Source organism: Symphalangus syndactylus, chromosome 22, assembly GCF_028878055.3.
Source record: "Symphalangus syndactylus isolate Jambi chromosome 22, NHGRI_mSymSyn1-v2.1_pri, whole genome shotgun sequence".
Classification (NCBI taxonomy): domain Eukaryota; kingdom Metazoa; phylum Chordata; class Mammalia; order Primates; family Hylobatidae; genus Symphalangus; species Symphalangus syndactylus.
The window spans coordinates 57608756-57632101 of record NC_072444.2 but is presented as its reverse complement, the minus strand read 5'-3'; the positions used below and the strand labels follow the sequence as shown (position 1 = coordinate 57632101).

Below are 23346 nucleotides of genomic sequence, written 5' to 3'. Positions count from 1 at the left end.
TGAAAAAGAAACCTGCAAAACTGAAGTTTAAATATAGAATATATTGAACAAACTAATAGAAAAATAAAAATAAATCCACTTGACTTGATGAATCCTGTGTATTAGCTGGAAACTGCCATTTGCCAAGAAATGATTTAGCTTAGTGAAATGTATTTTGCGGCTAATCCTTTAATGTCTGTTTTACATATTACCCTTCCCACTGTTAATATTGAACAATGTTGTAAGCTAGTAATTTTATGCCCTATATTTCAAATTGCTATTAGGAAGCCACATAAATAACAATTTTCCACCGCTTGTTTATAATACCATGAGGCATTTCTTACCATGGGGTAAAGTAACAGTGGATTTAAAAAACTACTTTGGGGATAAAGCTACAGGGAAACCATGATGCGGATCTGTAGCAACAAAGCCTGTAAGGCAAACTGAAGTAATAAGTTTGAAACCCTGATAATGCACAACTTAGTATTAACTATCAAGGGAAGTGAGACAATGGGCTTTCACTGAACATTCAGCCAGAGATTGCATTTATGTGATACATGTTCACAAATGTTGTAAGATGAATGGGACTCCAGCAACTTGTCCTGTTAAAACCAGGACATCGAGCTGTAAAACGCAGATGAGTGCACATCATGAAAGTCACTTCCATCAACACTCTGATCTCTTTCTTATCCCAGCCCCCATGCGGTGGAAAACTGTGAGAGTCAATATTGCAGGCTGTGAAGGTCCCAGTGGTTATGTAATCTCTCAAACTCTGAATTTCATTTGTTCTAATCTTTCCTTTAATAATGTATGGAAGCTCCCATCTTATAAATAATTCTACGTAACTTTTTTTTGGTTCTCCAAAACACCGACATGGCATTTTCCCTTCTTTGGAGGTTATCTTCCAAAGTTAAGTGATAATCATTTGGTTTCAATGTCTCCTCATTGTAGTTGCAAGAGCAGGGCCCACGTATGGTTTCTTACTGACCATCTGGATAACATATGGACCCCTTTGGTGTCACAGGAGGAGTCACTGCCTGTCTTCAGGATTAGCAATTACGGATCTCTGGAGTGCTGGTGGCTCTTTTCTAGCATGCAACATAATTGAGGGCCCTAGACTGGCCCCCTGCTTCCCCAGCCACCCCTTTTAGGAATAAGCATACTGAGAAGGCATCAAAGCTGTGTGAATGTCCACTGTGTCTACATTTCTTCCCAGAGACCCATCTACAGTCCCTTCCTCTAGAACTTTCCTTTCTGCGCATAGATAAGAGTAATGGAGGCCCACAGCGAAGTCCAGCATTGGGGAAAGAATGGGATAGACAAAGGAGTAGAGGAAAGCGTGTATTTTGGAGAAAGTGATGGAATCAGATCCTAACCCAGCTGCTTACTTACTCACTGTGTGACTTGACCCAAGTTCCTGATTGCTGAAACATCTCTCTCACCATTCCCTTCTTGAACTTGCCTCTGTGGTCTTGCTGAACTTTCTGCAGAAAATGTCACATGCTCTCTCATCTCTGGACCTTTTCATATGCTCTTCTCAGAAGGACCTTTCTTTCTTTTTTGACCCCTGCTTTGGCCTGAATGTTTGTATCTTCCCCCAGATTCATATGTTGAAATCTTAACCCCCAAGGTGATGGCATTAGGAGGCAGGAACTTTGGGAACTGATTAGATCATGAGCATGAGAGCTCTTATGAATGGGACAGTGCCCTTAGAAAAGAGTCCTCAGAAAGCTGCCTTGTCCTTTCCACTACATGAGGATACAGTGAGAAGGTGCCATCTATGAACCAGAAAACAGGCCCTCCACAGACACTGGATCTGCTAGCACCTTGATCTTGGACTTCACAGCCTCCAAAACTGCAAGAAATACATTTCTATTGTTTATGAGCCACAATATTGTGGTATTTTGTTTCAGCAATTGAAAAGACTAAGACAGCCCCCTCTCCTGAGTAATCGTTTCTCGATAACATCTCTTAGCTATGCTAAGACTTAGCTACAGCTTCCCTAGGAAAGCTCCCAGAACCAGAACCCCTCTGCTAAGCGTTCCCACAGCATACTATGTTGCAGGTGCCTGCTCAGCCTGTCTGATGAGCACCTTGATGCAGGGAGTGTGCTTGTTCATCATTGTACATCAACTGCGGAAGTGGGAAAGGGAGACCCTCCTCTCCCTAACATTCAAACATGGATAAGACAATATAGTGGCAGAGAATGAGGTGCCATAGGGGCAGCCCTTAAGTTCATGTCCAGGTTCAAATCCTTGACTTAACAGTTACTTAGCCCCTCTTGTCCCTCAGTTTTCTCATTTGAAAAATGGAGTTGGTAATAGTTTCTACCTCATAAAGTGACCACAAGGGTTAAGTAAGGAAAAATAATGCATATCACCTTCATCACGGCAGACAGGAGGCAGGACGAGATTGCAGCTCCAGACAAGGCAGCATGCAGAGGTTCGCATTATGAATTTTAGCTCCAGATCAACTGCAAGAACAAACCAGCAATCCCAAGAGGACTCACAGACCCTGCAAAGAAAGCGACTGCTCCTGCAGGAACCAGGAGATGCCCCAAATACTGTGAGTGCCCCAACTGCGGATGTGGGAAAGGGAGACCCTCCTCTCCCTAACACACACCACCACTGGAGAAGCTGAAGTTCTGTTTGTGGGAGAAGTTTCTGACTTTACCTGGAGCTGAGTCAATTTAGAGAGCTGAGTGAAATACACGGGTAGAAGCAGCAGCAGAAAGGCCCTGGGAGCTTGCTGTGTCCCCTAGCAGCCCTTTCCTGCCTGGCACCACAGGGATCCATCAGGAAGGTGGCCAGAGGAGCAGGGGGTAAAACTCCACAGGAAGAAGGAAATCTCCAGCTGAACTTTGTAACATTTGAACAGGGCCAGACGCCTCCTAGCCAGAACTCAGAGGAGGGTGCAAATCTGGTTTGCAGACTCCACAGGCAGGGGAAGAACCAAGCCTTTTTTCTTTCTCAGCTGGGTGGTGGGTAGCCTGGGGCAAGTTTTCAAGCCTATCTCACCTTCCGCCTGAAAACACACTCAGGGCTGTTGAGGGGGCAGGAGGTGGGGTCGTGGGGGGGTTGTGGTAGGAGTGAGACCGGCCCTTTAGTTTGCATGGGAGCTGGGTGAGGCCTGTGACTGCCGGCTTTCCCCCACTTCCCTGACAACCTGCATGACTCAGCCTAGGCACACAACTCCAGTGACCTGGGAATCTCACCCCCCCCCCCACAGCAGCGGCAGCAAGATGCACCCAAGGAGAGTCTGAGCTCAGACATGCCTAGCCCCACCCCCACTTGATGGTCCTTCCCTATCTACCCTGGTAGCAGAAGACAAAGGTCATGTAATCTTGGGAGTTCTAGAGCCCCGCCTACTGCTGGTCCCTTTCCACACTAATACAGCTGAGGCTTTCTGGAAAGCGCCACCACCTAGCAGGAGGCCAACCAACACAAAAATAGAGCATTAAAGCAGCAAAGCCAAGGACCCTCATGGAGTCCACTGCACTCCCCTGTCGCCTCCACCAGAACAGATACTGGTATCCACAGCTGAGAGACCCATGGACATTTCACATCACAGGACTCTGTTCAGACAACCCCCAGTACCCACCTGGAGTTGAGTAGACTCACTGGGTGGCTAGATCTGGAAGAGAGACAACAATCACTTTTGGCTCACAGGAAGCCACATCCATAGGAAAAGGGGGAGAGTACTACATTGGGGAATACCCATAGGACAAAAGGATCTGAACAACAACCTTCAACCCTAGACCTTCCCTCTGACAGAGCCTACCCAAATGAGAAGGAACCAGAAAACCAACCCTGGTAGTATGACAAAACAAGGCTCTTTAACACTCTCCAAAAAAATCACATTAGTTCATCAGCAATGGATCCAAACCAAGAAGAAATCCTTGATTTACGTGAAAAAGAATTTAGGAGGTTAGTTATTAAGCTGATCAGCGAGGGATCAGAGAAGGCGAAGTCCACTGCAAGGAAATCCAAAAATTAATACAAGAAGTGAAGGGAGAAATATTCAAGGAAATAGATAGCTTAACAAACAACCAAAAATTCAGGAAACTTTGGACACACTTTTAGAAATACAAAATGCTCTGGAAGTCTCAGCAATAGAATTGAACAAGTAGAAGTAAGAAATTCAGAGCTCAAAGACAAGGTCTTCAAATTAACCCAATCCAACAAAGACAATGAAAAAAAGAATAAGAAAATATGAACAAAGCCTCCAAGAAGTCTAGGATTATGTTAAACAACCAAACATAAGAATAATCAGTGTTCCTGAGGAAGAAGAGAATTCTAAAAGCTTGGAAAACATATTTGGGGGAATAATCCAGGAAAACTTTGCCGGCCTCACTAGAGACCTAAACATCCAAATACAAGAAGCACAAAGAACACCTGTGAAATTCATCACAAAATGATCTTTGCCTAGGCACATTGTCATCAGGCTATCCATACTTAAGATAAAGGAAAGAATCTTAAGAGGCACCAGGTAACCTATAAAGGAAAACCTATCAGATTAACAGCAGATTTCTCAGCAGAAACCCTACAAGCTAGAAGGGATTGGAGCCCTATCTTCAGCCTCTTCAAACAAAACAATTATCAGCCAAGAACTTTGTATACAGTGAAACTAAGCATTATATATGAAGGAAAGATACAGTCTTTTTCAGACAAACAAATGCTGAGATAATTTGCCATCACCAAGCCACCACTACAAGAGCTGCTGAAAAGAGCTCTAAATCTTGAAACAAATCCTGGAAACTCATCACAACAGAACCTCTTGAAAGCATAAATCACACAGGACCTATAAAACAAAAAAACAAGTTAAAAAGCAAAAACAACAAACCAAAAACTAAAGTACACAGGCAACAACGAGCCCAATGAATGCAATGGTACCTCACATCTCAATACTAACATTCAATTTAAATAGCCTAAATGCTCCACTTAAAAGATACAGAACCACAGAATGGATAAGAACTCATGAACCAACCATCTGCTGCCTTTAGGAGACTCACCTAACACATAAGAACTCACGTAAACTTAAAGGGATGGAAAAGGGGATTTCATACAAATGGACACCAAAAGCGAGCAGGAGTAGCTATTCTTAGATCAGGCAATACAAGCTTTAAAGCATCAGCAGTTAAAAGAGACAAAGAGAGACATTATATAATGGCAAAGGCCTTGTCTGACAGGAAAATATCACAATCCTAAATGTATATGCACATAACCCTGGAGCTCCCAACTTCATAAAACAATTACTAATAGACCTAAGAAATGAGATAGACAGCAACCCAATAATAGTGGGGGACTTCAGTACTCCACTGACAGCACTAGACAGGTCATCAAGACAGAAAGTCAACAAAGAAACAATGGATGTAAACTATACCTTGGAACAAATGGACTTAACAGATTTATACAGAATATTTCATTCAACAACCGCAGAATACACATTCTATTCAATAGTGTGTGGAACGTTCTCCAAGATAGACCATATAATAGGCCATAAAACAAGTCTCAATAAATTTAAGAAAATTGAAATTATATCAAGCACTCTCTCAGACCACAGTGGAATAAAACTGGAAATGAACTCCAAAAGGAACCTTCAAAACCATGCAAATGCATGGAAATGATATAGCCTGCTCCTGAGTGACCACTGGGTCAAAAACAAAATCAAGATGGAAATAAAAAATTCTTTGAACTGAATGACAGTAATGACACAATCTATCAAAACCTCTGGGATACAGCAAAGGCAGTGCTAAGAGGAAATTTCATAGCCCTAAATGCCTACATCAAAAAGACTGAAAGAGCACAAACTGATACTCTAAGGTCACACCTCAAGGAACTAGAGAAACAAGAACAAACCAAACTCAAACCCAGCAGTAGAAAGGAAATAACCAAGATCACAGCAGAGCTAAATGAAATTGAAATAAAAAAAAAAAAATACAAAAGATAAAAAGGTAAATGAAACAAAAAACTGGTTCTTTGAAAAGATAAATAAAATTGATTGACCATTAGCAAGATTAACCAAGAAAAGAAGAGAGAAAATCCAGATAACCTCACTAAGAAATGAAACAGGAGATATTACAATTGATGCCACTGAAATACAAAAGATCAATTAAGGCTACTATAAACACCTTTATGCACATAAACTAGAAAACCTAGAAGAGGTGGATAAATTATTGGAAAAATACATCCCTCTTAGCTTAAACCAGAAAGAATTAGATACCCTGAACAGACCATCAACAAGCAGTGAGATTGAAGTGGTAATTTAAAAATTACCAAGAACAAAAAAAGTTCAGGACCAGATGGATTCACAGCAGAATTCTACCTGACATTCAAAGAAGAATTGTTGCTAATCCTTTTGACACTACTCCACAAGAAACAGAAAGAAGGAATCTTCCCTAATTCATTATATGAAGCCAGCATCACCCTAATACCAAAACCAGGAAAGGATACAACCAAAAAAGAAAACTACAGACCAATATCTTTGATGAACATAGATATGCTAAAATTTTTAACAAAATACTAGCTAACCGAATCCAACAAAATATCAAAAAGATGGTCCACCATGATCAAGTGGGTTTCATACCAGGAATGCAGGGATGGTTTAACCTACACAAGTCAATAAATGTGATACACCACATAAACAGAATTAAAAACAAAAATCACATGATCATCTCAATAGATGCAGAAAAAGCATTCAACAAAATCCAGCATCTCTTTATGATTAAAACTCTAAGCAAAATCAGCATATGAGGGACATACCTTTATGTTATAAAAGCCATCTATGACCATCCCACAGCCAACATAATACTAAATGGGGAAAAGTTGAAATCATTCCCTCTAAGAACTAGCACAAGACAAGGATGCCCACTCTCACCACTCCTTCAACATAGTACTGGAACTCCTAGTCAGAGCAATCAGACAAGAGAAAGAAATAAAGGGCATCCAAATTGGTAAAAAGCAAGTCAAACTGTCACTGTTGGCTGACAATATGATCATTTACGTTGAAAACTCTAAGGATTCCTCTAGAAAGCTCCATTCTAGAATTGATAAAAGAATTCGGCAGTTTCCGGATACATGATTAATGTACAGAAATCAGTAGCTCTTTTATATACCAACAGCGACCAAGTGGAGAATCAAATCAAGAGCTCAACCCCTTTTACAATAGCTGCAAAAAAATTAAATACTTAGGAATATACCTAACCAAGGGGTCAAAAGGCCTCTACAAGGAAAACTACAAAACACTATTGAAAGAAATCATAGATGACACAAACAAATGGAAACACATCCCATGCTCATGGATGAGTAGAATCAATATTGTGAAAATGACCATACTACCAAAAACAATCTGCAAATTTAATGCAATCCCCATAAAAATACCACCATCATTCTTCACAGAATTAGAAAAAAAAAATTCTAAAATTTATATGGAACCATAAAAGAGCCTGCATAGCCAAAGCAAGACTAAACAAAAATAACAAATCTGGAGGCATCACACTAACCAATTTCAAACTATACTGTAAGGCCATAGTCACCAAAACAGCATGGCACTGGTATAAAAATAGGCACATAGACCAAAGGAACAGAACAGAGAACCCAGAAATAAACCCAAATACTTACAGCCAACTGATCTTAGACAAAGCAAACAAAAACATAAAGTGGGGAAAAGACACCCTTTTCAACAAATGGTGCTGGGATAATTGGCTAGCCACATGTAGGAGAATGAAACTAGATCCTTACCTCTCACCTCATACAAAAATCAACTCAAGATGGATTAAGGACCTGAAACTATAAAATTTCTAGAAGATAACATTGGAAAAACCCTTCTAGGCATTGGCTTAGGCAAGGATTTCATGACCAAGAACCCAAAAGCAAATGCAATAACAACAAAGATAAATAGCTGGGACCTAATTAAACTAAAGAGCTTTTGCACAGCAAAAGGAACAGTCAGTACAGCAAACAGACAGCCCACAGAGTGGGAGGAAATCTTCACAATCTATACATCTGACAGAGGACTAATATCCTGAATCTTCTATGAACTCAAATAAATCAGTAAGAAAAAAGCAAACAATCCCATCAAAAAGTGGGCTAAGTACATGCATAGACAATTCTCAAAAGAAGATATACAAATGGCCAAAAAACATATGAAAAAATGCTCAATATCACTAATGATCAGTTAATGCAAATCAAAACCACAATGCAATACCACCTTACTCCTGCAAGAATGGCCATAATGAAAAAAACCATAGATGTCAGAGTGGATATGGTGAACAGGGAACACTCCTACACTGCTAGTGGGAATGTAAACTAGTACAACCACTATGGAAAACAGTGTGAAGATTCCTTAAAGAACTAAAAATATAACTACCATTTGATCCAGCAATACCACTACTGGGTATCTACCCAGAGGAAAACAAATCATTATTCGAAAAAGATACTTGCACACACATTTATAGCAGCACAGTTCACACTGCAAAATTGTGTAGCCAACCCAAATGCCCATCAGTCAATGAGTGGAGAAAGAAACTATGGTATATATACACAATGGACTACTACACAGCCATAAAAAGGAATAAAATAACAGCATTTGCAGTGACCTGGATGAGATTGGAGACTATTATTATAAGTGAAGTAAGTCACGGATGGAAAACCAAATATCCTATGTTCTCACTTATATGTGGGAGCTAAGCTATGAGGACACAAAGTCATAAGAATGATACAATGGAGTTTGAAGACCTGGTGGGAAGAGTGGGAAGGGGGCGAGGGATAAAAGATGACAAATATGGTGCAGTGTTTACTGCTCGAGTGATGAGTGCACCAAATTCTCAGAAATCACCACTAAAGAACTTACTCTTGTAACCAAATACCGCCTGTGCCTCAATAACTTCTGGAAAAATAAAAATAAAATAAAATATTGAATTAAATTAAATTTTTAAAAAATAATGTAAACACTTAGCACGAGACCTAGCCTGCAAGTGAGCACTCTATAAATGTTCATTTTTTTTTGCATAGTTTTATTTTTTCAGTTAGGTCCAAATTTACATATGGAATTATGCTTCCATGGAAAGAGTGTAGAGATCTAAAAAGCAAATGAAATCGACAATACCAATCAAATACCAATAGTGATAACAATGGAATAATAATAAGGAAAGCGTGATTTTAAGTAAATGAATGAATGATGTTTGAGTCTAGCAAACAAAGATATCACATTGTATTTAGAGGTAATTTTTTTTAATTCTATATGCAGTTCATTTTACTGTCTGATTAATTTTTATTGTTATTTCAATAAGTTGTCTATAACAAATCATCATTAACCAGATTAAACTGGGTAGAATTAAGAGCATGAAGTCTGCAGTCAGACTGTCCAGGGTTCAGATACTATTTATGTGACATTAGGCAAGATTTTTTTTAGCTCTGTATGTCAGTTTTTTCACCTGCAAGACAGGTATGATAGTTCTTACTGTAGGTTGTAATGAGGATTTAAAAGGATAACATATGTGAAACACACACTTAGTGCTAAAAAGAGCTCAATAAGTGTTCACAGCTATTATTCTTGCTGTTATTATTATTATTTCCTTCCCAATTATCTGCCTCTAAAGCAGAACCTGGGAAGGAAAATCACCAAGGCAACATAATTAATTTGATGGGAGCTGCTCAAATTGTGGGCTTAACATTTAGGCAGAAATAAGCTACTTCCATAGGATTTGCCTTGTAAAAGATAGCAATGATGTTATCACGTCCTTCCTTCATAGAAAAAGCAAGCAGAATGTGGTAGGAAGAGCTTGGACTCAGAAGGAAGCAGGTCTGGGACAGAATCCTGGCTCTCCTGCTTCCTGAAATATATGTAGCATTGTGACTTCAGATGCCTTCCTTCGCTTCTGTCATCTTGGGTTCTTCATCTCTAAAAACTAACATGACAGCTTCTTCCACACAGTAGTATGAAGATTCATGAGATAAGATTAGGGAAAGGACTTCACGGAGTGTCTCTTCCCCCCACAGAGCAAGTGGTAATTCATTTCTTCCTAATAAGTGGTACATTGAACTCTAGTGACTATCAGTGGAGCTTCCAATAGGTCTGGTAAAAATAGGTCAAGTTTTGGGTTTTTTTTTTTTCCCCACTAACTAATCCTTTTAGTTTAGTGAAATCAGAGGGAAAAAATGTGTTCCCCCACATGTAAAAGGCAAAATCTTCAGAAAGTCAGAACTTTTCAAAAATAAAGCTTGATTAAAAATGTAAAATGCAGTGTAGATAATTTTACAAAACAGCGGGGGCAATTGGAAAGCACTTATTAAAGTACCTGTTAAAGTAATTAGTGATGAAAATGGAAATTTCTGGGCACTTCTGTGTCTCTTAGATCCCAGATAGGCTCAGGCTGTGCTGAATCACTTCCTCCCTTAGATCATATTCACAGAAGAAGACAAAAGGGAAGCTTCAGAGAGTCGGGCTTGGCAAGCGAATGCGAGTCACTCTTTGGCTGTCCTCCCGCCCACACACACGTCTGACTGGCCTGCCATGGGAGCCTTAACCTTCTGTCCTTTTTCTCAACATTCTGTCGCTTTGCTGTTAGGTCTGAAATATTTCCGAATTTTTGTTTGTTTGTTTGTTTGTTTTGTAGAGACTTCAAACCAAGAGATTTGGGAGCTCTGCAGGAAGAGCTAAGTTCCCTTTGCACAGAATATTCTCTTACATGTATTTAACTGTGTGGTTAATACACTGGCCTCCACCATCCCTAGCTACATGGCACCCTTACTCTACTGTGATCTTGTTTGCATGCTCTGCCTTAAGAATTCTTGTATTTTTTTCTCCTTCATGTGCTTGGTCTGCTCAGGGATATTGTCAGCTCTGTTAATGAGCTTCCTTGAGTCATAGCTCATAGTCATGATTCTGCACATAGTAGATGCTTCATAAAGCATAAAGCATAAATTAGTGTTGGACTAATTAGAGTGGAGGCTCTTTAGGGAAAAGTCTGCTGTTTTCATCCTCATCCATCTACCTACTGGTGCCTTGGGGCACTGTTAATGGAATCGCAGCAGTTAAGGACAGGTAAGAGGTGCTCTGGTCATCAGTCTAAGCTGCAGAGACCATGAATAAACTTTCTAATCACCAAACCAAATGCTGCTCCCTTAGGTAGCCACTGGATAATCAGGCCGTCATGGAAGTGGGGACCCCTGAAGAAGGTTTTGAATATAGCTGTGGAATAATTGTTTCAAAAGTATTTTATAACCTTGGGTCCTGGAGAAGCAGAAAAGAGATAGAGCCATGTCATTTGCCAAGGCACCATCCAGAGCAAAACAGTATGCATTCAGGGCAGCTAAACGTTGATGTGCAAGGCAAGTCTAAAAGTTGTCAGGGAAAATAATAATTGCAACAAGGACTGTTGCAGATGGCTTAAAAAATTAGCTGTAAAAATTTCAGACACTGAAGTGAGATCAAATTATGATGGACATATTTTTTTAAAGGGCCTCTAGGAGAACATTTGGAAGGCACACTGTCACATCAGCAGGAAGGCTGAATGCAGATATTATGTTTTATCTTTGTAGCCCCAAATGGAAATAATGGCATAATTAATTAAACATCAGCTTTTGTCAAAAAAGATTTTGTCCTGGTCTCAAATTTTTGTGAATCTAAGAAATGACCATATAATACTCAGTTATATAATATGCAGTTATGTAATATTCAGTTTTATAATAAATTCTTAATGGAATAGAATGAAACTTGTGAAATGTGAACCCAGGGATCTGCCACAATCTCTCTTGATGGGATTCTGGAGGGGCTGATGAAAAATCACACTTCTGAGTGTGGCAAAAATGTAAGTCTAGTATGTGAATAAGGCAAAACTTTGGGGTTTTTATGGAAGATCATTTGGCTTCCACAGAAAAATTATTTTCATAAGGCTCCAAGCTATTTCAGAAAATTTCCTGGAACTTCCTTTTGGAGATCCTTATGCATACCTGTGAAATTGCCTTATTACCCAACAGAAGGAACAAAGCTTATTCACCTGATTATGTCTGTTCAGGGTCATATTTAAAATGCTTCTCTTAAACATGCCCCAAATCCTCTAGAAAGGTGGACTTACAGGAAATCAGAGGAAGTTAGAATATCAAAAGATACTCAGATTTCATAATAACTCACTCCAGGTTTGCTTCCCTTGTGTTGGGCTTAAAGGGAATCAAACCCTGGGCCCTGGGCCCAGGGCCCGCCTAAGACAGAGTTGAGGGAGCAGAAATGGGGCTCTAGGAAGCTTTCTAGAAGCTGTGAGGTGAGAACAGCTCTCCAAAGTGGAGACAATTTGAAAACAAAACTAAAGCTGAAAAAGCAGTAAGTTCTTTATCCGAGAAATCAGCCCAGCATCCAGTCCACTAGATTTGAGGGAGGGTGATCCCTAAACATGGCCAGGTCCAAATAAGCAGCCAGCCAAAGGGACAGAGTGTGGCAGGACCCAGAGAGACAGTGGGCTAGAGCAGGCGAGGACTCACCGAGACGGGGAGCGGCCAGGCAGCTGTTGGCATCCCTTCTCTCGGATCAGGTGCTGAACAGTTAAAACTTCTCTTTTGTGCAGATATTTGGCTTTTAATAGTTGGAGGGGCTGGGTGCCATGGCTCATGCCTGTAGTCCTAGCACTTTGGGAGTCTGAGGCAGATGGATCACCTGAGGTCAGCAGTTCAAGACCAGCCTGGCCAACATGGTGAAACCCCGTCTCTTCTAAATAGCCAAAGGCTCAAATGCACCTCAGTCTCTGCTGCTATCATTAACTAGAGAGCTGCAGAATCAGTCACTACCACCCTAAAGGGTCCACTCCACCTTCATCCTGCCAGATAAAAGACAGCCAGTCCTTGGCACAGTCTGTTGAGGGGGACATTTCTCTGCCTTGAGTTACAGATACAGAACTGCACAGAGAACGTAAAACTGACTGACTGAAGGCAAGTGAACCCACCAAATATTACCAACCCAATATGTAGTTCAGGCACTGACTGCCCTGGCATTCCAGGTCCCCAGAGCTTAGCTTGGTATTTTACACCTGTATGAGGCGTGTGTTCTGTTATAAATTGTGATACATCTTAGCTCTAAACACAATCCCCCAATGCCTGCCCTTGCATACAGTGACAGAAAGCAAGTCTCTTTCCTGTGAAGCTAGAATCTTCAGTGGGGTTGTCACCTTGGGCTGTTGACATAGCCACTACATATACATGTGTAAATACATAGAAACATGCATATTTCTTGAGTGGCTACCCTGTAGGCTGCAGAGAGAACTGTGTCAGCCAGGTCAGTGTCAGCAATAATAACAATCTCCAAATGAATCATGGCCCAAATTCAGTATAAGTTGATATCTTCCTTGTGTCAAATCCAAAAAAGCCATTTCTTTTCCCAGAGTGGCTTTCTTCCAGTTGAGAATTTAAGAAGCCAAACTCCCTATACCTGGTTGGCTTCATCTTCAACAAGTGGCTTCCAAGATTGCTGTGCTGAGTTGGCTGCATCAAGCCAGTGGAAGGATAAAGAGCATGGAAGACTTTATGAGGGAGGTATTCCTGAGCCAGGCAAGAAAGGGCAGATGTCACTTTTGCTCAGGCTCCATGACCTAGAACTAAACATGTCATGTAGGCACACCTGTCTGTAAAGGAGGCCGGGAAATGCAGGCCAGCCATGCACCCAGAAGGAAGAGGGCCAAGGTTCCAGAGGTTTTATGACACCCAGCTAGTCCTTGCCACTGGGACAACGTAGAAATTAAGGGATTGGCCTGCGTTTTCATGGAGCTGATTGTCCTGTTAGGAAGATAGAACCTACACAGAGAACAACTCAGTAAGAGTGCACTTTGAATAAAGGACCGAAATGAGAGGTAGTCCAATCCCTCAAGGCAGGGAATCCACTGTGGGTTAGAGAGGATAGATGACTTTACAGGGAGGGTTTCAATGTGGCCCTGAATACTGGACAGGATCTAGGGGCAGGAGGAGGAGAGTGTGCCATGGAAAAATGGACAAAACATCAACTCAGACGGGAGAGGGGCACATTGCAGAGACAGTGAAGCCAGTCTGACAGGGAGGATTAGACTGTCACCGTCAAAGGAAGCATTTGAGTAAAAAGATCCCTCACTTACCTCTGGTTTGAAAATGTGTGAAATTAGGAGTCTCTATCTCTGAAACCCAGTTGAATCTCAGTTACTGAGACAGTGTGACAGATGACACAAGGCCTATTTCAAACCTATACTGAGTAGTCCTGCTACTTTTCATGTCTAAAACAAAAGAAGTATGTCTAACTCCAGAATTCATTGGGATTTGCAGATTAAAGACAGGAAGTTTAAAGTATTTCAGATGAGATTTTATTCAGATGAACACTAACAGTAGATATGAACTATACATGGGTATATGATGGAGAATTTGCCCCCTAAGCTGGGGGGCTCCTCTTAAGAGGTCATGGTCTTCTTATGTCAGTTACGCTCTTTTTGACAGTGACTTAATTAAATTTCTAATGTATACATTCTACCTATTTTTCACCGAAGCACAGGTAATATAGTATCAGTATAAAAAGTGATGCTGTACACACACATGCCTGTATATTTTATATATATATATGGTGAAAATATGAGCCTATTATAAAAATTCTTATCATAAGAAGTTTAGTCTCTTTGGGGTTGTGTGCTTTCACAGTTATTTAAGGGAAGTTGTGTGATATTTACCTATCATTTCCTTGCCTATAGCCTTAACACAAAAGTAGATTTTATTGTGCTTGAGATGATAGATAATCCAGTTATCCTGATTGGATCATTATACATTGTATACCTGTATTAAAACATCACATGTACCCCCATAAATATAAACAACTATTATGTACCCATAATAATTAAAAATTTTAAAAATAATAATAATTAAATGTTTAAATTTTTTTTAAAAAGTAAACAGATTTTATTTTATTCTAAGTCAATTTTTATTTGCCTTATATGTATGAAAACTATAACAATGAATGATTCATTTGTGCCTTATTATCTAAGAAATTACCTACCACCAACTGTCAGGTATAACAATAAATTGGCCTATGTGAATTTCAGTATATTATCCTATTTGTTTTCCCTTCTTAATATGATAGTGCCCCTCTATACCTGTGGTAATAGATTAAATAGCCACTTCTGTCTTTTTTTTTCTGAAAATATACACTTATTGATGCCTATAATTCCATCATTGGATGTTGTGACTTTGTTAGGAATTTTATTTAACTTCACCTTTTATTTTAGATTCAGGAGGTACATGTGCAAGTTTGTTCCACGGGTATGTCACATGATGCTGGGTTTTGGATGCAGGTCCCATCACCCAGGTAGTGGGCATAGTACCCACCAAGTAGTTTTTCAACCCATTTCCCCCTTTCTTTTTCCCCATCTAGTAGTCTGAAGGGTCTGTTGTTCCCATGTTTATGTCCATGTGTGCTCAGTATCTAGCTTCCTCTTATAAGTGAGAACATGCAGTATTTGGTTTTCTGTTTCTGAATTAATTCACATAGGATTATGGCCTCCTCTAGCTGGATTCGTGTTGCTGCAAAGGACATGATTTCATTCTTTTTTATGGCTGTATTCTATGGTATATATGTACCATATTTCTTTATCCAATCCACTACTTATTTGCACCTAGGTTGATTCCATGTCTTTGCTACTGTAAATAGTGTGGCAAGGAACATGTGTGTGCTTGTATCTTTTTGGTAGAATGATTGATTTTCCTTTGGGTACATACCTAGCAATGGACTGATGGGTCAGATGGTAGCTCTGGTTTAAGTTTTTCCATCTTTCTTTTGCAGATGAGGGATTTGAGACTAAGAGGTTCAGTTACATTCCTGAGATCCTGTAGAACGTGTACCTTTGACAGGGCTAGAACTCAGGTCTCCTGGTCCTTGCCCCAGGACCTCTCGTTTCTCCCACGCAGACCTTCCCTATTTCAATAAGGGAAGGGACCCATTTGGATAAAAGCCACTGAAACAGCCTTGAAGAGGGCAGGATTTTAGATGCATATATTCATGCAGTAGGTGAAAGTGTAACATCATATATCTGAGAAGTAATAATGAAGTGCGTTCATGAACTGAATAAGTCAGATAGCTAATCCATTGAGGCCTCTTCTCTCAAATCACATGATATACCACTCAAAATCATTTCTTTTGTTGAATGTGATTTCCCATAACTTCTTGTCCTGTTTGCATATTGATAAATGTATTCTTCGGTCTCACAACATTGTAATTCTTTTGGCACTCTCTCAATCTTTAAAACTTACACAGGGGTGAGTAAAATATAAAGACATCTTTTTGTTTAAACACTACAACAAGCACTAATGGGCTGCTTACTAAGTATGATGTATTTTGTCAGGTTCCAGAGATTGCAAGATGAGATAAATTCTATCTTTGCCCCCAGGAAAGTCAGATTCTAGAGCTTGAATCTTGAATTAGGATTATAGAATTAGGATTACAAAAACTGTCCAGAAACAATGCATTGGTTCTGGTTACCTATGGAGGTCTTAGCTCTGCCGGAGAAATTTGGATTTTCAAAGCAACAGGCAATCAGTTTAGAAATTATTTTCTTTTTTGTGAAAGGACCTCCACAGACACACAATTTGAAGGTCCACTGAGAAGGAGAACTGGCCAACCCACAACAGCAAAAAAAATACCTTTACCCTTGCAGGAGGATAGAATACAGCCCTGCCACAGTGCCATCCTTCAGGAGGTGCTGCATAAATGTTTGTTGAATAATCACCTAACCAAGAACTCAGGGCTGTCACAGAAGTTCAGCCTAAAGAGTATTGAATGGGGAACAGAGAGAATGTGGCTCATTTTAGTGGAGTTTGTAGTCCCTGCTGACTTCACGGTAGATATGCTGGGACAGAGTGACCAGTGGGACAGCCCTGACCTCTAAGATGATTCTAACATTGCTCAGTGGCAAAGAAGCAAAGGCATTTCTTAGATCAGCATCAGTGTGCAGCAGGGCCTCTCCAGGGAGAAAAAGAAATAGAAAAAACTTTTCAGAAGCAAGAGAGGCATGCTTAGCTGCATTATTTACTTACTCAATTAGATTTTTTTTTAGCATCTGGAGCCACAAAAGTTGTAACCAAGACAAACCAGGCTATAAGTGCCATTTTCAAAATGTCATCAGCCTAGCAGAAACATTAGGCATAAATCACGAGTTTTATTGTATTTGCAATTAAACAGATCAAATTTAAGGTCCACAGAAAAGCCTTAGTAATTAGTATCAAGATTAATATAGTGAAATGTCTCTGGCTTAGCAGTCCTCCCAAACAAAACTGAAATAAAGAATTCAGTATATAATTGAATAGCACGTGAATATTAATGTACAAAATCCTCAGAGTCCCCAGGTCCCCGAAGCAATTATTTTCTATTCACATTAATTGTTCCTAACAGATGACATTAATGACTTTGAGTTAAAATGTGTCCAAGGTGTCCAAGGGAAGATATTTCACAAGATCAATGCTGTTTAGAAATAAGGTCACTTTTATAATTATCTGCTCAGATTTTAACCACTGCTCAACATAGTAAGGTGAACTTGGTGATTGGTTTTCTTAATATGAATATCAAATGTTAATTTTCATACTACCCAATAAATATATCAGAGTATTCATAGTTTTCCTACCACTTATTTTTTTAACTACTACTTATATTTTTCTACTACATATCTTCCAAGGCAGACTGACAGACTGTAAAAGCATCACTATTGTTTACAAAATGCAATTTGCATATACACATATATATACATGTACGGGAACACTGATAAACTAGAATAAACTTTTTAAAATTAGGACATGTATTATCTAATCTGGAAATGCCAACTCTTTTGAGATTTAACTGTCCAAGGCAGGATTTTGAAACAAATAATTAAATTATCGCTATTCAATGTTTCTGCTTGGTTTTACCTAGAAACTTCACTCACGCCTCTTGGATCTTTCATCCGGAGATTTGCTTTCAGAGGTGGAAAGAAGCCGAAGTCTTACACAGTCACGAACTGATGCTGAGCTGCACGTGAGTTTCCCAGTTGCCTTCAGAACACTTGTTTCGGTTGTTATTTTCCTTCCATCAAATATGATGTCATAAGCGAACCATAAAGTGTATCCTTGAAGCATTGTCAGGCAGATAAAAATACTTTCCTTTCTTGTGTTCTCTGAAATTCAATATCATGTCCCCCAGCTGATATAGTAAGCAGAAAGTGTCATTCTCGGCAAAAATATCATAAATCTTGGCTTTGTCCCCAAGATACCTTTTTTGGATATTGATTACATCTCAGAGTCTCTGAGAAATGGTCAAGGAGCTTTTTATTAGAACCCACGTCCCATATTATTCATCCTACTTTTATGATATATTATGTATGAACTTTTAAAAATTCATAGGCTCTGCATTTTTTTTCTCTAGCTGGGGTTAGCTTTGTGCTTATTTGGCAAAACTTTAACCAGCGTGGCTTTTTAACTCTCGTTGACATAAAAAGAGTAACTTGAAAAAACACAATTGCCAAATAAATATATAATGAAAAATGTGAGGCTTAAAACAATGACATGAACATTTGTGGATAACTGTTTTTTTATTTTACTGAATAATTCTATCAGTGTAGATAGACCATTAAATGTTAATATTCTCAAGTTAGATTTGAATTCAATTTCAGTGGAATGTTGTCACTTTAAACTTTCATAAAGACCTAATGGCATCCAATCTATAATATAGCCTTAAAGTCAGGAGTTTTGTTTTGTTTTTTTAAGTGTGGAGTTTTTATTTAAAAATGGGAAGAATTAAACTCTGGGCTTCATTCTCTGTCTTTTTTTTTTTTTTGATATGGGGTCTCACCCTGTTGCCCTGGCTGGAGTTCAATGGCCGTGATCTCAGCTCACTGCAACCTCCACCTCCTGGGTTCAAACGACTCTCCTGCTTCAGCCTCCCGAGTAGCTGGGATTATAGGCACCTGCCACCACACCCAGCTAATTTTTATATTTTTAGTAGAAACGGGGTTTCACCATGTTAGTCAGGCTGGTCTCGAACCCCTGACCTTGTGATCTGCCTGCCTTGGCCTCCCAAAGTGTTGGGATTACAGGTGTGAGCCACCGCACCCGGCCAACTTCATTCTTTATCTCTATTTTTTAACTAAAATTGTAGATTTTATACTGCGTTTCTCACAGTAAGAATGTTTCAAGTATATGAATCATTCAGGGTAGTAATCTAAAATAAACAATAAGGAAAATATACTTTGGATAGTGCGGAAGACAGGTTGTATTTTTGCCTGTTAAATCAACATAATTAAGATAATGTTGCAATAGAAGCTAATACACATTTTTGATGAAGAATTTTAAGAATAATCATTATTACCAGTGACAACTCACTGGGATGCATGGGGTTCTGTGTATCTCTGGGAGCTCTGCTCATTGTCAGAGGGCTGACTTGGCATTATGGCATAATGGCTTGGACTTGGGCCGGGCATCAGAATGTTATATTGACAGGGCAACGTGGGCAAGGTATTAAAACCTCAATGCCTCAGTCTTCCCTTTTAGAAAATGAGGATAATGATACTTCTTTTCTATTTCAGAGAGCTGTGGTGAGGATTAAATGAGATAACACAGGAAATGTGTGTACACAGTGCCTGCTAACAATATTGGAACAATCATAAGATCTCTGTTCCTTTGGCCCCCTTCAGTTCTCTTAATATGTGGTACCATGCCACACCCACAGCAAACCACAGCAGAGGTAGAAATGATCACTGAGAAAGGGCTTTACTAATATGTCTCTCCAGAAGCCAGAAGCTCAAATCAGTGATCTCTGGTAACAAAGTCCATCCACTTTTGGCTATTGCTTAATGTAGTTACTACTTAGGCACCAGGCATCAGGGAATGATAGGATATCCGGAAGTGTAAAACAGGGTCCCGTAGGGAGATCATGAACTAACTGATGGCTTCGTTGAAGAGCCAAGACACGTGTGTGTGTGTGTGTGTGTGTATGTGTATATATATAGTTGTTGTTGTTGAGATGAAGTCTCACTCTGTTGCCCAGGCTGGAGTACCGTGGCATGATCTCGGCTCACTGCAACCTCCATCTCCCTGATTCAAGCAATTCCCCTGCCTCAGCCTCCCAGGTAGCTTGGATTACAGATGCACACCACCATGCCTGGCTATATTTTTTGTATTTTTTAGTGGAGATGGAGTTTCACCATATTGGCCTGTCTGGTCTCAAACTCCTGACCTCAGGCAATCCACCCACCTTGGCCTCCCAAAGTGCTGGGATTACAGGTGTGAGCCACTGTGCCCGGCCTCTGTCTCTCTCTCTCTCTCTCTCTCTCTCTATATATATATATATATATATATATAATAGACATTTTTAATAATAGCAGCAACACCCACGTAAAAGTCCCTAAGCATCAGCATTTGTCAGGGGCTGTTCAGTCTTCACAATGATCCCACATAGTAGCTACTTTCATGATCTCCATTTACAAAGAAAGAAACTGAGTCACAGAGGGGTTCAGTAATTTTCCCAAGCTCACAGAGCTAGCAAGTGAAAGCCAGAATTTAAGCCTCATAAATGGTCTTGGAGTTCAAGTGCTCAACCACAGAACAGTTATTTACTGGAGTAGATAATCCTATGTGATAATCACATGCTGATGAAGGAAACTGTAGGAAAAAAAGAGCTCACTTTGCAGCCAGGATGTCAGGGATTCCGCGTCCCTTATTAAATTCAAACATTGATTTTCCAAGGTGGAGGAAGGTGGGAGAATTTCCCAGTAGAAAGGAGTGGCCGCCTTCTCTTCCTTGCAAGGAATTACTCTGTAACTACCGCTACACGTACACCTACACAGACACTCTCCCTAACTTACGTGCCTGCTGGCAGGCAGGCTCAGCCATTCCCTTTGCCTGGCTCAGCACAGCCCACGTCAGACAGTGAGGTACCACAACATGCTGCTAGGGAACCCACATAAGAGACTGACTTCTTTAATAGCTTCTCCTAGAGGCTTGCTGTGCAAAGCATGGGTCACAGAATAGCAGCATTGAAGCACCTGGGAACTTGTTAAAAATACTACATACATCTCAGGTCCTACCTCAGAATTACTGAATCAGAATCTGCATTTTAACAAGATCCCTTGGTGATTCAGTTCACATTAAAGTGTGAAAAGCCTGTCTTAGAGGACACCTCTCTGCTTAACCATCCTTGCCCCTGCCTGCTCCCACATGACATTCACAGGCCTTCTCCACCTCCCTCAAGTATCTGCCATCACATCAGGGCATCTCGGCCGGGTGTGGTGGCTCACACCTGTAATCCCAGCACTTTGGGAAACTGAGGTGGATCACCCGCCTCAACTGAGGGTTCGAGACCAGCCTGACCAACATGGAGAAACCCCGTCTCTACTAAAAATACAAAATTAGCCAGGTGTGGTGGCGCATGCCTGTAATGCCAGCTACTTTGGAGGCTGAGGCAGGAGAATCACTTGAACCTGGGAGGAAAGGCAGAGGTTGCAGTGAGCTGAAATAATGCCATTGCACTCCAGCCTGAGCAACAAGAGTGAAACTCCATCTGAAAAAAAAAAAAAAAAAGGAAAAAAACAGAGCATCTCAAGTTCAAGGCCAAAGGAGAAGCAGCAATTCCTTCTCACTCCAGCCCATCTTCTGAGTCCTACTTCTGAGTCATCTTACCCCAACATCTATACAGGAGGTATACACATGGACATGAGTGGGCAAGGCTGCTTATTCATTAAAAGAGGACTGGGAATTGAGTTGTAAAAATAGGTATAATTTTAATAGATGTAGTAGGAAGAACAGGCGGGAAGGACAGAGAGAATTGCATGCAAGCCTCCCTCAATACCTTGGGAGAAGTAGAATGTTAACTGTAACCAATAGCCAGGCAGAGGACAAAAAGGCTATTGGAGTTTGGATCTGGACAGCCTGGTGGGACAACAGACATAGTCTCTCTCTCTCTCTCTCTCTCTCTCTCTCTCTCTCTGTGGAGTAGACACATCTGTCAGAGCAGAGGCAGTCCTAAATAACAACCACCACGCTGCATACCTAAACAACAAAATACGAGAGGACAGAATGGAGAAAACAGAAAGCACACAGTAGAAGTAAAGCCTGATGAGATATTTCTGAAAGTTTGCTCAGTGCACATTCCAAGTGCCGACAGTGGCTGAGGCTGAAATGGCAGTTGCTGCTCTGTGACACAACCATTTGTTGTAGGCATCTGTGGAGATACAAATATGAACTCCCCTTAACTAAGTTACATCCGGCAATAAACAAGGTCATAAATCAATCGATATTGCTGAAAGCCTGCTTTTAAGACAAGTTTCTCCTTTCAATGATATGTAGAGCCAAATTTCAGGGGGAAGAAATAGGATAGTAAAATTTCTTGGCATTTTTAGATCACTTAAAGAGATTGTTATGCAGCAAAAATGAAGTATTGATAGTAAGGCAGATGCCTAATACTGAAAATCTCATGTTATTAAGCATTATAGATATTGATTAGAGAGTAAATTAAACATGCCGTATATACTGATGTAGGAGTTTAATATTTACCGCAAATACTGTAGGATCATCATTACCTTCCTTTCCCAAGCTGGCGTTTAGTCACCATCAGTTGGAACTGCATTTGGAGAACAGTGATAAGTACTCAGGTACTGAAAGGCACCCACAAAGTGTCAATAAATTGTATAAGTAAGAGGCTTTGCCACTCTGCAAGTGACACAAAGACAGATGGCTTCCCATCAAAGAGTTTCTGAAACAAAGCTTTATATAAATAGGAGACAGGAATTAGATGGTAATAGAAAGAATCTGTTCTCAGTGGTTGGGATGTAAATTAATTTAGCTTGTCCAGTTCGTAGAGCTTCATCTGTTACACGAGGGGCCTATAATGTGGCTGTCAAGATGTGTTTGGAGGTTTACAGCTTTATTTGTCACCCTTGCCTTATGCAGAACCACTAGAATTCTAACAGCTTGAACCTTCCACTAAAAACCCAGATCTACTTGATGTGAGGGTTATTATCATGTGGATAGCCAAATGGTAACAAGGACTGGATATGAAAAGCACTATTATATTTACAGCAGAGGCTCATGATACCTGAGTTTGGTGTCTGCTGTGCATGGCTTCCTGTGAGGTAGCACAGATAGGCAATGGGCATCTTGTTGTCGACTTAGTATGATGCCATCAGAACCAGAGGAAACTGTAGCAGAAATCTCAGAGAGCAGCACCCTCTATAAAGAGGACATTAAAGACCACGGAAGTTAGAAGTCTTCCTTGCTCAAGAGTGCATGCTTAGTGGCAGTAGGTAGCCTGGGATCCAGACCACTAGACGCACAGCCAGTTTACATGCTTTTGAACCCCGTAGTCAAAGATGTGACTCTGTCTTCGTCCTTTTGTAGCATTCGAGTCATGTTT

General features: G+C 40.2%; 1 protein-coding gene across 12 annotated transcripts in view; it reads left to right on the top strand.

Annotated features, from left to right (window-relative positions):
• NCKAP5 (NCK associated protein 5) overlaps positions 1-23346 on the top strand; it is a 1005982-nt gene that overhangs the window by 864042 nt on the left and 118594 nt on the right. For 11 of the 12 annotated variants that reach the window (XM_063630959.1, XM_055260746.2, XM_055260747.2 and 8 more), the window contains 2 exons: positions 2374-2544; positions 17875-17976. In XM_063630959.1, coding sequence (XP_063487029.1) covers positions 2374-2544; positions 17875-17976 — 273 coding nt within the window. Of the gene's footprint in view, positions 1-2203; positions 2545-17874; positions 17977-23346 lie in introns of those variants that run through there. The other variant, XM_055260756.2, reaches the window with a different exon arrangement.